The sequence below is a fragment of the Sminthopsis crassicaudata genome, chromosome 3, assembly GCF_048593235.1.
Source record: "Sminthopsis crassicaudata isolate SCR6 chromosome 3, ASM4859323v1, whole genome shotgun sequence".
NCBI classification, from domain to species: domain Eukaryota; kingdom Metazoa; phylum Chordata; class Mammalia; order Dasyuromorphia; family Dasyuridae; genus Sminthopsis; species Sminthopsis crassicaudata.
This window is the reverse complement of record NC_133619.1, coordinates 14,959,551-14,973,073: the sequence shown is the minus strand read 5'-3', so window position 1 is coordinate 14,973,073 and position 13,523 is coordinate 14,959,551. Positions and strand designations below refer to the sequence as shown.

The window sequence follows — 13,523 nt, the reverse complement described above, 5'->3', positions numbered from 1 at the left end:
AAAAGAAGAAAGGAAAAGGAAAGGGAAAAAAGGAAGGAAAGAAGGGAAGAAGGAAGGGAGGAAGAAAGAAAGGAAAGAAGGAAGGGAGGGAAGAAAAAAGTAGTGAAGGAACAGAGGAAGGAAGGAAGGAAGGATACTTAAAAGATAGAGAACAATTAAAGATTTTTTTAATGCAATAAAAAGAAGAGAAAGAAAGACAGAGAAGCAGGACAGATTTTAAAATTAAATATTAAATTATTACATACTTAAAAAAAAGCAAGCTATATATAAGAGACTTGGGACTTCATATATAATCCTGTTTGTTTCTCTTCTGCTGCACATTCATTCTGGTTACTGTTTGTTAACATCAGAATTTAAAAAAAAATGTTTTCAAGATCATGACCAGCTAGACCACTGGCTCAAATCTACTGAAATGAAAATTAAGAGCGATAAATGTGGTCTTACACTGGAGGTCAGAGACTCACCATGACAAAACAAAAGAAGAGACACACGTTTAGAGAGCAGTGTGAGGAGCCTGTGAGGATTTTCTCAATCTGAACCGAAGATTCAAAGTTCAAGTGATTATCTTCACTATCAAATCAAAAATCCTTCATGGAGGGTCTTCAAGCAGAAGCTGGCCGACTTCTTGTCAGATATGTTACAGTTAAGCTCTTTATAAAGTGTGCTCTGGACCACCATGGTCTGTTCCAATCCTATTTCACAGATATTTTGTTTGGTTTGAACTTGGTGAAATGCCAGGAGAAATTTGAGGAGAAACAGATTTGTTTCATCTAGAAGGGTCAGGAGGGTCTCATGGGTCAGGTGACAACTGATTTAGGCCTTAAACAAAAGTCTGGACTTCAAGGAGATGAGTAAGAGAAGCTATTTCCAGGATTAAAAATGGGGTGAAGAATGAAAATAGTGGGATAGGTCAGGGTATGTAAGAGCAGGGAACAGGGTGGGCCAATTTGGCCTGGAACATGGAACAGTGCATACAAAAGGCAGCAGCAAGACAATTCTTCTATGGGAACCTCGAGTGTAATTAAATTAATTAAATTGATCCGTAATTAAAATTCCATTTGCTAGGTAATGGGAAGACTGTCGAGGAATGCTAGTCTCATTCGGTAGCACTATGGTGGATGACTCAGGGAAGGGAGGATCCAGAAGCAGGAAGCACAATTGTGAGGCTCTTATAATTGTCTACATGAGAAGGGAAGAGGGTCAGTCCAGAGGGCTTCATTGGACGGGATGCAAGAGACAGTTCAAAGGAAGATACGACAGATCTTGTGGGAAGAAGGAGCCAGAGGTGACTTCAAGTTATTCACAACTATGAATATGGCGGACGTGGATAGAGCAATGATGGCGAAGTCAGATTTAGGGGAAAGATGATGAGTTCTGTTGGATGCCTGTTGGGGTTGAGATGTGGAGGGCCATCTGGAGATAGTCCACAGTCAAAAAAGGGCGGGCTTTGGGCAGAAGATGGATTCGAGATTTCACATAGGTTAATGGGTTCATTCCAAATGGGATGACTGAAGTCAAGTAGCTTACTGAGATCACCCAAGAAGACCAGTTAGAGCAGCAAGGGGGCTCAGAGAACACCCAGGTTGAAGACACTAGTATAATTATACCTGTGAAATATAGTGAACATTTGTGTTACATTCCTCATGTCTCCTTACTCAACAAATCAATCAAAATAATTGCTTCTGGAAGAATGTGTCAATTGGCTACCCTATGGGCCTACTCACAATCACTGTGATTCTCCAGACCAAGGCTCCTCTACACATGTGGTTTCACCTTCAAGAATATCAACAAAAGGCTTCACTTTGGCACTTGCATTTTTAGCAGTTAGTACAATTCCTGACACCTAGAAAAGACTTCATTATTGCTTTATTATTCATTCATTCATTCATTCAAGTTTGATGTTCCTAAATCATCACATGGATAAATTTAAATGACTCAATTCCCCGACTTCACTTTTTGATTATATTTTCTGAAGCGTATGGATGTCGACCTTTTAGAAACAATCATGTCAGCCAAAGAAATAACTAAAACCTCACTGTTTATTAATAATTTGAGATGATTTAGACCAGGCACTGAAATTTATCTTTGCTATAACCAGGAAAAGAGGCTTCGCCATACAAATAAACAAGTTAATCAGATAAGAGAATAAATTGTTTGTGGTCACCTTAAAAACACACTTGCGAACAGTTGTCAAGCTGATTACAAATCATCTGTTCTTTAGGAGCTGCCCTTGCAACATCTGGTACTTTGTTAAGCTACTATATTCAGTATATGGAAAAGAACAAAAACTGCATCATCTGAAGGAACTTTTCTGATTGGACTTTCACAGAGTCAGTTTTAGCCTACTAGCCACTTAATCCCAATCAATGTGTGTATATGTGGGGGGAGGGAATTTTGACCCACTCTGATACTGTGACTCCACTGAAATCCCTCACCCTGACATGGAAAAGGGAAGCAGGAAAATCAAATCTCACTAAAAGGCATAAGTATTCATTCAGCAGCAGCATGGACCATCAGCTCCAAAAGGTCATTCGTTAGAAGCCAGCACGTTCCATCCCCTCACTTTTTTTTTTTACAAAAGAGGAAACTGAGTCACAGAGAAGACACCTTCATGGCTACTGGTTCATCTGGCTTTTCCTGCTCCAAATTCCTGTCCCTTCATGCTTGGTTATTCACATGGAGGAGGGAATAAGCTCTGAATTTGTGATTTTGTGGATACAGGGAATTCCCAGGTGAGGAAAGTCCATCTAGGAATGAAGGTCGGTATCTTTTCTACAACAGGGAGTCTCAGAGGATTGCCCAGGGCAGGGAGAGGTTAGAGGTAGGATAAATTTAATCTCCAGATCTTCCTAAACGCTTTCTTTCCACGACCAAGCCCAGGGAAGCTCCTCCATCATCACCAAAGAGAAAAGAATGAAAGAAAAAAGCCAAGGGAAGCCTACAAATGTGAGGAAGCGGCTGCCATCTATCTTCCAACTTCTGAAAGTTCAGGGGAGACTTTGGGTCGAGTGAAAAGAAACCAAGATCCTAACTCCCTGTTTGTTGTTGACTGTGAAACATCAAAGAAACCAGGTGAAGGACCACAAGCCTCCGCTGGCCACAGGAGAAGGGGACAACGCTCATTGGCTGAGCCTGCAGGACCAAAACAACTGGCCAGAGGGAGGGGGCCCTCATACACAACTCCCTACTCCTGAGTAAGCTGTTCCAAGCTGTTCCTTGTATGGTCTGAGGGGCCAGCCAGCACGAACAGCCAAAACACCTCTGGGCTAGGTCAACTTGGCTTCCACAGCCCAGTGGCGAATTGTTACTAAGGGATCCCTTCTACATCAGTTCGGTTCATATGCCTTATGTATTTTAAGAAAGCTTATCTTGCTAAAAATAACATAGCTATACTTAGATAGTTCTATAATTTGCCTTGCATTATTAAATAATTTATTAGGTGTAGCCTTCTTTTAGGTAACAATCTTATTTTCATTACCAAAACAAATGTTTTGTTGCTAAGCGTTCTAAATATTTGCAACTTGTTATGATCCTTCTCTCTGAATACAGGAACTGAAAATCACAGCTACCAAACAGACCAGAAAGTAAACCTTGTTTCTTGTCAAAGACTCTATAGAAATCCTTGTCTAGGAGCAGAAAATTATGGATGTGATGAAGGCATACTGAAAGCTAATTAAGATTGCCAAAATAAATCTAGAGTTCGTGATAAGATATAGGAGGATTGGGCAAGGGAGTAAGGTTTTTTTCTTCCTGTGTGTTAGAGAAAGAGAGAAAGAGAGAGAGAGAGAAAGAGAGAGAGAGAGAGAGAGAGAGAGAGAGAGAGAGAGAGAGAGAGAGAAGAGAGAGAAAGAGAGAGAGAGAGAGAGAGGGAGGGAGGGGAGAGAGAGAGAGAGAGAGAGAGGAGAGAGAGACAGAGAGACAGAGAGAGACAGAGACAGAGAGAGAGACAGAGAGACAGAGAGAGACAGAGAGAGAGAGAGAGAGAGAGAGAGAGAGAGAGAGAGAGAGAGAGAGAGAGAGAGAGAGACAGAGAGACAGAGACAGAGACAGAGAGAGAGACAGAGAGACAGAGAGAGACAGAGAGAGAGAGAGAGAGAGAGAGAGAGAGAGAGAGAGAGAGAGACAGAGACAAAGACAGAGAGAGAGAGAGAGACAGAGAGAGAGAGAGAGAGAGACAGAGACAGAGAGAGACAGAGACAGAGAGAGACAGAGACAAAGACAGAGAGAGAGAGAGAGAGAGAGAGAGAGAGAGAGAGAGAGAGAGAGAGAAAGAGACAGAGACAGACAGAGAGAGAGACAGAGAAGAAAGAGACAGAGACAGAAAGAGAGAGAGAGATACAGAGAGACAGAGAGAGAGACAGAGACAGAGACAGAGAGAGAGAGAGAGAGAGAGAAGGAAAGTTTCAAAGTAGAGCACAAGACTCAGAGTAAGGAAGCTCTGAGCTTGAATCCTGACTGAGATACTCCCTAGCTATGTGACTAGTGCTTAATCTCTTTGTGTTTCAATTGCCTCATCTGTAAAATGGGGACAATATTTACACCTCACTCTCAGGGCATTTTGCACAGACAGCAGTGTAAAAGCTTTCTCTTATTATTATCAAGACTTCTTGCATGTGCAATGATTGTAATAATTTAACCATGTGACCTGTTCTCTAAGATCAGACCAGAGATCGAGATCCCAACAATATCATGGGAAATAGGTCATTTCATTAAGGGCGTCTTTGAGCAACTGGTTCACTAAGGAAGGAAGGAAAAAAAGACTGCCGCAGGAAAGTGCCAGCTCTGACATATTCTGGCTGTGAGACTCTGGCCAAGTCCCTGACCTTTCCAGAACCCCGACTGGTCTCTGAGCTGGGTGTGGAGCTGCTGGGGACCCTCGGAGGCAGAGGGGCTTGCTTCAACATGAGCTTCCTAGAAACAATGAGATGACGGTCTGGTCCCCCCGTTTCCTGTGGCTAGCAGGGGTCCATGCTCTCTAACTTGGCTGGGAAAGCTTGCCCTCCTCCCTGTCTGCAGCTGGAACCCTGCCCGAAGCTGCCAGCCTGCCCTGCCTGGGAGCGCACGTGGGCTGGCCGGCCAGCCTCTGACGGCCGGCCCGCTGGGAATCGGGGTCATTGTAAAATGGGAAAGTACTTGCATGAACATTTCTTTGTAGTGCTCAGCTTCATCGGCTGCCTTCTGAAACTTCAGGCCCATGGCCTCTATTTGACTTTGTAAATCTGAAATGACAAAATAGATCCAGGGCACTTGGGTTTTCCATTTGTGTCCAGAGAGCCGTAGCCACTGCCAGTCTGCCCTCAGATCCATCGGGTCCTCTCCCCCAGGCCTTTAGCACTTCTGCCATGGAGGGCTGCATTGGCCTCCCTGCCTCCCTGCCTCCCTCCCCATCCTCTGGACAGCTGTCAAACTGACACTCCTAATATAAAATTCCAGGCTCACTTCAGGGCTTCCTGGAAGTGCCGGGATAATCTAGAAAGGTCTCTGAGTCAGCTAGGGCACGCCAGCCTCCCTCCCGGCTCCCAGAATTCCAGCCAGACTGGCTGACTTGCTCTTCCTCACGTAGGACACTGTTTACCCAATCCTTGCCTCCACAGAGGCTGGTCTCCATGCCAGGAATACACAAACCCACCCGCTCCTCTCTAAATCTCCAGTTATGTTCAAGTTTATCTCAAATTCCCTCCCTCGTGCGGGTCCTCCCTCTCTAACTCGCAGAAATTAGGGGGATGGGGAGGGAATAAACACTTATTAAATACCTACTATGTATCATGACAGTGCTCAGCACCCTATAGCTATTATCTCATTTGATCTCCCCCTGGGAGATCAGTGCTGTTATCCACATTTGACAGGTAAGGAAACTGAGACAGAATTAAATGACTTCCCCAGGGTGAAACAGCTTGAGAATATCTGGACTCAAATTTGAACTCAATTCACCCCAACTCCATATTCAGGGCTCTGTCCACTGAGCCATCCAGCTGCCCCCCAACCCCTCGTATTTGTGTATTTGTCCAAGTACACGTTGGCCACCTCCCACCTTACAGAAGGCAGAGGCTGCTTTGGTCCAGCACGGCGCCTGCCACAGAGGAGATGTTTGGCAAACGCTTGCTGAATCCATGAGTGCGTATGGTTATTTGTCCCCTTTTGTTCTCAGGCCCTGCCTGAGGTACCCATGTTATCGGGCAGCCTGGCCTTCTGACTTGGCATTCCACAAATTCATTTAACAAATATCTGGGGAGCTCCTACTATCCACATCTCTTCCCTGTCTCTTCCCACCAGAAATCACTCCTGATAAGAAATAATTTCTTAAATTAACTTCAACTTTTCACAGAAAGACACTGTAGATGCACAGGCCACGGGCCCTGTCCCCTGTCTGCCCAGAGAGCACATGCTATTGGTCCTTATGGTTCAGGAAAGGTGGCGGCACTCGTGCCTTGGTGATTTTGCCTTATTCCTTCTGAGATCCCTCACAACGCTTGCTTTGCTGGCTTGTGTGCCATAGCACTGCAGTAAAGATTCACTTACCAAATATTCAGAGAGCCTCAAAGTTTAATTGGGATTTCTTCCAGGCTCATGGCTGATACATAAGTTAAGAGTCATTCAGAATGTTTACAAGATAACCTGTAAAATAGGATGCGGGGAATCCTGCTGTCCAACTGGCTGTGGGCAAACAAACAGACATGATGCAGAGATCCAAGAGCAACACAGCCACACATGTTAAGTGTCTTACCACTAGTGTTTGGGCTTCCCTCCCTTCCCCCAGCTGTAGAACAAAACATACTGGGGACTATCTCAGTCCAAATATTTCAGAATGATTTTACTCACAATAGCATGGGCAGTGAGGTAACCCAGGCCTGGAGTCAGGAGACTCATCTCCCTGAATTCAAATCCAGCCTCAGACACGTTCTAGATGTGTGACTCTGGACAAATCACTTTCCCCTGTTTGCCTCAGTTTCCTCATTTGTAAAATGAGCTGGAGAAAGAAATGGCAAACCAATCCAGTATCTCTGTCAAGAAAACCCTAAGTGGGGGAAGAGTCGGACGTGTTTGAAGTGATTGAACAATAACAACAACAAAAGCATCAATAATAAAAGGCTCATTTAAAAAAATAGATTGTAATAGGAGTGCTCCTTTGGCCTGCTCATAATAATAAGCCCCAAAAGATTAAAATTGCCTCTTTTTTTCTTTCAGCCATGCTGAGAACAACATGGAGGGACAAACTCTGGAAATCCTGGCTGTTTTCCTTCTAACCCAGACTGTTTCATGGGAGCAGGAATGGAACCACTGGGGTTTCTCGAGAGTTTCAGAAATTACATACATCATCGCATCTGAGCCTCACCACAAGCCCCGAGATGAACAGCACAGGTACAATTATCCTCAGTTTAGAGATGAGGCAATAATCCATCAATCCTTGACAGGCTCAGCACTCTATCCACTATGTCCAGCTTTCTTCTCCGAGACACATAGTTAGATTCAATGTTCACCTTAATTCAATTCAACAAAACAATCAGATACTTATTATGAGCAACTGGCAGTAGTCCTGTTCTGGGTAATGGGGATATAAAAATAAAACAAGGAACAAGCCCTGGCTTCAGGAATCTTACATTATGCTGGGCTGGGATACAATAGGTATCCGGGTATTTTAGAAAATTCCCTGGAAAGCACTGAGAGTCTAAGTTATTTCCCCAGGGACACACAACTGGTGGGTGTCAGGATCTGAAAACAGATCCCCACTCTGAGGTTCCCAAAATGCACGTACAAAGAAAACCCAAACTGAGAATTATGAGAAGTCCCGTGTACTTGTGAACACCATTTAATGCCAATGTGAGGAGTGAGCAATTGAGGCGACGTGTGAGGGTAAAAGGCCGTTTGGTTCTTGAGCAGGACATATGGAGTTTAAACATCACTCAGGACACAATTCCTGGGAAGAAAACATTGGTGAATTTGATGCAATAAGTTGGTCTAAGAAGATGAAGGGCATCCAGGTGGTACAGCAGACTGGTCTCAGGCATTTAGTTGACTTAGCTTCACCCTGTTTGCCTCAGTTTCCTTATTTGTAAAATGAGCTACAGAAGGAAAAGGCAATATGCATATATAAGTATATAAACAGTACACACAAGAGGAATACAAAGTACTTTGGGAAGGAGGAGGAAGGAATCAAGAAAGGTTTCATGTAGAATGTGTGTGGTTCTTGAGCCAAGTTTTACAGGAAAGAGGGAATTCAGGAGGCAAAGCAGGGAAGGGAATGAATTCCAGATATGGTGGAAGCATGGCCAGAGCACTGTGGATGCAGGATGGTGAGCAGGTCAGTTTGTCTGGAGCATCAAGGATGGCAAAAGGGGGAAAGTCTGCTGAGCTGGGAAAAAGCTGGGAGAGGGCTTGAAGAGGGAGTTCCGATTGGGTTTATGGGCCAGAAGGGAACACTTACATGCACTGAATGTGGCTGTGATTTAGGAAAATCACTTTGCAAACTTTTCAATGGAAAAATGGATTGGAAAAATGGGTGGTGAGGACCTGAATGAGGATGGCAACTATCAGGAGACAGAAGGAAGGTAGGAGACATGCTGGATAAGTATAAAGAACAAGATTTAGCGCTTGATGGGCTGTCAGGGTAAGGGAAAGTGTGATCTGAAGATAGCACAGGGGCTGTGAGCCAAGGCACCTGGAAGGTTGGTGGCACCTTGGCCAGAAATAATGCCATTTGGAGGGGAATGGGAAGAGGGAGGCAACGTAGTAAGTTCTGTTTTGGACATATCAGGTTTGAGACACCAGTGGGTTGTCCAGGTGCTCTACATGTACAACCAGAGCTCAAGTGAGAGACAGAAATGAGATAGAAAAATCTGCAGAGGTGATCATTAATGTCATAGGAGCTAAAGAGGCAACTAAATGACAATTACAGGGAGAGAAAGGAAGGATGCCCAGGACAGGCTCTTGGGGGATATTATCCCTAAGGTCAGGAGATTCGATATTACTGATGAAGGAGATCCAAGGACGAGTACTCAGAGACAAAGGAGGGAAAAGAAAACCATTTCATCACAAAGCTCAGTAAAGAAAGAGACCCCAGTAAGAGAAAAGGGTGAAGCTAAATATAATAGGAAGATCACAAAGGAGGAAGTTCGAGAAAAGCCCATCAGATTTGCTCATTTAAAGGTTATTACTAGCTTTGTATGATATAACCTTTCCAGATCTAAACACTGTGGTGCTGGATTATGGCCTGCCCAGGAATTGAAGCCAAAGTAATTGAGAATTTTTTCAATGACACAGCATTTGGTGATCTCGGAATTAACATTATTTCAAACAAAATAATGAAAACAACTATGTCCTGAAGCCCCAGTTGCCCATCCCTTCATCCTGCTCAACTCCTCCATGCTCTCTTAAGTCACAAGAATAACAGATCTGAAGAGGAGGAATACAAGGTTGTAGATTCATCTGGCTTATTTATTTTTGCCCTAGACTAGGATGAGGGTCAACAAAGGGGGCAAAAGGAATTATTTTAGTTTAAAAGGAAGGAAGGAATCCTGAAAAGATGGAATCTGAAGCAAAAGTACACGGAAATTACAATAACGCCAGCAAAGGAATCAATGTAAGTAACAGAAAAGCTGATACAAGGACTTTGAAATATTTGCCATAGATAAATCCTGGAAATGGAAAAATGCGCTGGTGGAGTGATGGTCCCATTCTTTCACGGTGTCATATTCTTTGGTTCTATTTTTCATCACAATGATAGTGTTACAGTTATCAAAATCAGGCTGTGTTGCCTCCTGTAAATAGGTACATATTAGCAATTATTGTGCATTCTTGTAATAAAGCAGTGAGTTCCCCTCCTTCAATCCTATCTCTTGATAAAGGCACGTGGGCAGACTGTGCATAGAAGATTAAACCACCTGCATAAGGCAGCTCCTTCAATTTTTGCTCTTAGGAATCTTTAAACAAGTGTATTGTTCTAGGGTGTCCTTCTCCAAAGCTAAACAAATCCAACTTTAATTTCCCATCATTCAGCATGACATTGGATTATGAGGCAAATGGCCCTGAATGCCTCCAGAAAGAAAGGAAACGTTGGCTTTAAACACCAAGCAGATGCAAGGCGGAACACATGGAAACAATCCAAAACTTACAACAGCAAATTCTACTATACTGTGACTGCTTTCTTTGCAGATATTAAATAAGAAGCAAATGATTTAAAATGAAAAAAGACAAAAAAAGAGCTCTTAGCCTCTCTTCACACGAAAACAGCTGCGAGCTGGAGAGCATTTCATCGTCATCTGATTTTTGGTAATTAGTCATTTAAAAGAATCTTGTGATTCTGAACAGTTTCTAGAAACTACAAATACAAAAGGTACTCATCTGGAAAATTATTCTATAGCAAATATAAAACTTAATTTTCATTTTGGGGGAAGATATACTTGAGGATGTGCATAATGAAATTTTTAAGGTGAGAGGGAAATTTAAGCTGAAAACTTCCTGGGTAAAGAAAAACATGTTAAAAAAATATGAAAATTTGTAATACATAGAAAAGAATAATTCCAGATTCATTAAGTGTCTTTGAGGGTTTGGAGGAAATGTAAAAAACAAGGCAACTGGAGAGAAGAAAAGGTAGGTTTAAAACTTGTATAAACTATGACGAGACTAAAGGACGGTTAAGGGCATGAAGTTCCTGGTCAGAAAGGTCATACAGAGGAACTCTGTGCAACACAGAACTGGTTGCAGGATGGGGTGTCATTTAGAAGTACAGTTATGGGGCTGAAAGGACCAGTTTTTATTATTTTTGATCATGGGAGAGCAGAAGTTTTACCTGTGTAAGGACCAAAAAGCAGACCAGGAAGATGATGACAAGGAGGAAGATGACCAGAACTCTCCCTGGATTCTACCACCTTGGAAGCACCAAAAACTTATACACCACAATAGCCACAGAAGTTTGGGTTTGTTCTTATCCCTTCCCAGAAGAGTGCAGAACGCAATTCTTAACATAAAAGCCCAAATTCAAGAAATAAGCTGGAAAAATGAGCAAAAAAGCAGCCCAGCCCCATCCATCTGAAAAAAACCTGATGACAAAAAGCTCCTAGGGAGACCAATGCAGAAGAAGGCAATGAGTTGAAAACATCTACAAGCAATGCCTCAAAGATGGGATGAAAGGCCACATTCCTAGAAGAAGCTAAAGAGATATTTTTAAAAGAGCAAATTCCTAGAAGAGCCAAAGAGATACTTTTAAAAGAGAAAAAAAGGCTAAAAAAGATTTTAATAATCACAAAAGAGATGTAGAGGAAAAATTGGGGGTTGTGATGGAATAAAAGCAATGCAAGAAATTCCAAAAAGAGAATTAACAGGAAAAAAAGATACAGACGTTCACTGAAGGAAAAAACTCCATAAGAATTAGAATTGGTCAAGTAGAAATTACTGACTCCATGAGACATCAAGAAACAATTAAACAAAGCCAAAAGCTTGAAAAAAATATAAGGAAATATGAAATATCTCAACAGAAAAACAAGTGATCAAGAAGTGATTTAAGAATTATTGAATCCCTGAAACCCATGATAAAAAAGAGCACAATATCATATTTCAAGAAACTATAAAACAAAACTGTTATAGAATCAGAGAGTCATATAGAAATTGGTAGAATTTATTTTAAAAAAAGATCCTAAAATGAAATATTTACTGGAATATCACAGCCAAATTCCAGAGCTCCTGGGTCAAAGAGAAAATATTGATAGCAGCCAGAAAGGAATAATTCAAATATCATGGAGTCACAGTCAGCAGTAATAGGCTAAAAATGCATTGTTGGTGGAACTGTGCTCAAGGGGCCATAAAGCCCTTTGATCTCATTACTGGGTCTGTATTCCAAATAGATCATAAAAGAGAGAAAAGGATTTACATATTGGGGAGGGGAAGGTTGTAACAGCTCTATCTGTGGCGGCAAGGAACTGGAAACTGAGTAGAAGTCCTTCAGTTGGGGAATGGCTCAATAAGTTATGGTATCTGAAAGTGATGGAATATTACTGTTCTGCAAGAAATGATCAGCAGGATGATTTCAGAGAGGGCTGGAAAGTCTTACATGAACTGATGCTGAGTGAAATGAACAGAAGCAGGAGAATGTAGTACACAGTAACAACATTGTGTGAGGATCAGCTGTGATACTTAACTTTTCCCAGCCATGGATCCAATGACAATTCTAATAATTTGGGGATAGAAAATGCCATCTACATCCAGAGAGAGAACGATGGCGACTGAAAGTGTATCAAAGCATAGTATTTTTACCTTTGTTTGTTTTTTCTTTTTCATGTTTTTTCTCTCCTTTTGTTTTTTGTTTTTTGTTTTTTTGTTTCAACATGACTAATATGAAAATATGTTGAAAATATGCTTAAAAGAACTGCACATATGAAACCTGTACTGGATTACTTGTTGTCTTGGGGGAAGGAGTTAAGGAAGAGAGGGAGACAAATTTAGAATATAAAGTCTTACAAAAGATCAATGTTGACAACTATCTTTACATATATTTGGAAAAATAAAATACTATGAAGGGGAAAAAAAAAGATAGTGGATTTCCTAGAATATAGGTATGTTAGATTATTGTTGAGATTTCTTTTAATGCTCAAATTTGGTGATACAGTATTGGTAAGAAGTATAAATCAAGTAATACTATGGCACATGATAAGAAAAATCAGAAAAAGAAAGAAAATCTACAAGGAAAATAAAATAATTCAAAAACTTCCATCACGACTTTCCCCTGGATAATGTTACAATGACCGATAGGTATCATTACAGACCAAAGGAGGAAAAAAAGAAGAGAGGTCCTAACCTAATTTAACCATTAGGGGCCAGGCTCCCCAGGACAGCACTAATAGGGGCCTTGGTCAATACCCTAGGGGTAGCTCCTGGAGAGAGAGGGAGGGAATCCTCTCCCTTTCGCAGCAGCTCTTTAATGAGAGGTATACAAAGCAACTTTAGGCTTAAGGGAAGGTGTTGACAAAATAGCCAGGAAAGGCTTAATGAGAATCATTCAAATTCAAAGAGAGAAGGAAACATATCTTGGCCTCCTCCTGACCCCGGGATCTACCATAGCATTGTGAGAGCCTCTTTGATCCTTTTTTTTTCTTCTTTGTAACTTTGTAATGAATCCTCCACCTCTACAAAAGGAATTCTCAGCCCCCTATAAAAGGATACCTTGACTAAAATACAAAAGAAAAAAAAAATCAAAGGAGGAAACCAAGCACTTTGATGAGCCTTCAACAATCTCAATCTCAGATGAAGATACTTTCACAAACTTATCCTACAAAGCCCTGAGGCTAAGACAGACACTCATCATTCTTTTCATTTTGGGGAAATCATCTTAAAGGTCGGATCCATCTTCACTGAAATAAGTGTTCTTGGAGATTCACTTGACATTTTCTGTATAATGTCAGGGGAGACTGAAGAAAAAATGATAATTTCAGACGTGGGCGTAATAACACCAGAAAGCTATGGGAGAGAGAGTGGGGTCCAATTATGGAAAGGAGATGTCTGAGAAATAGCTGTCTGTGTATATAAGTTTGTGG

At 41.7% G+C, this 13,523-nt stretch overlaps 1 protein-coding gene across 1 annotated transcript in view; it reads right to left on the bottom strand.

Annotated features, from left to right (window-relative positions):
- LEKR1 (leucine, glutamate and lysine rich 1) overlaps positions 1 to 13,523 on the bottom strand; it is a 162,429-nt gene that overhangs the window by 35,460 nt on the left and 113,446 nt on the right. Inside the window, exon 7 of the mRNA XM_074298067.1 lies at positions 5,138 to 5,219. Within this exon, the coding sequence (XP_074154168.1) occupies positions 5,138 to 5,219 (82 nt within the window). The remainder of the gene's footprint in view (positions 1 to 5,137; positions 5,220 to 13,523) is intronic.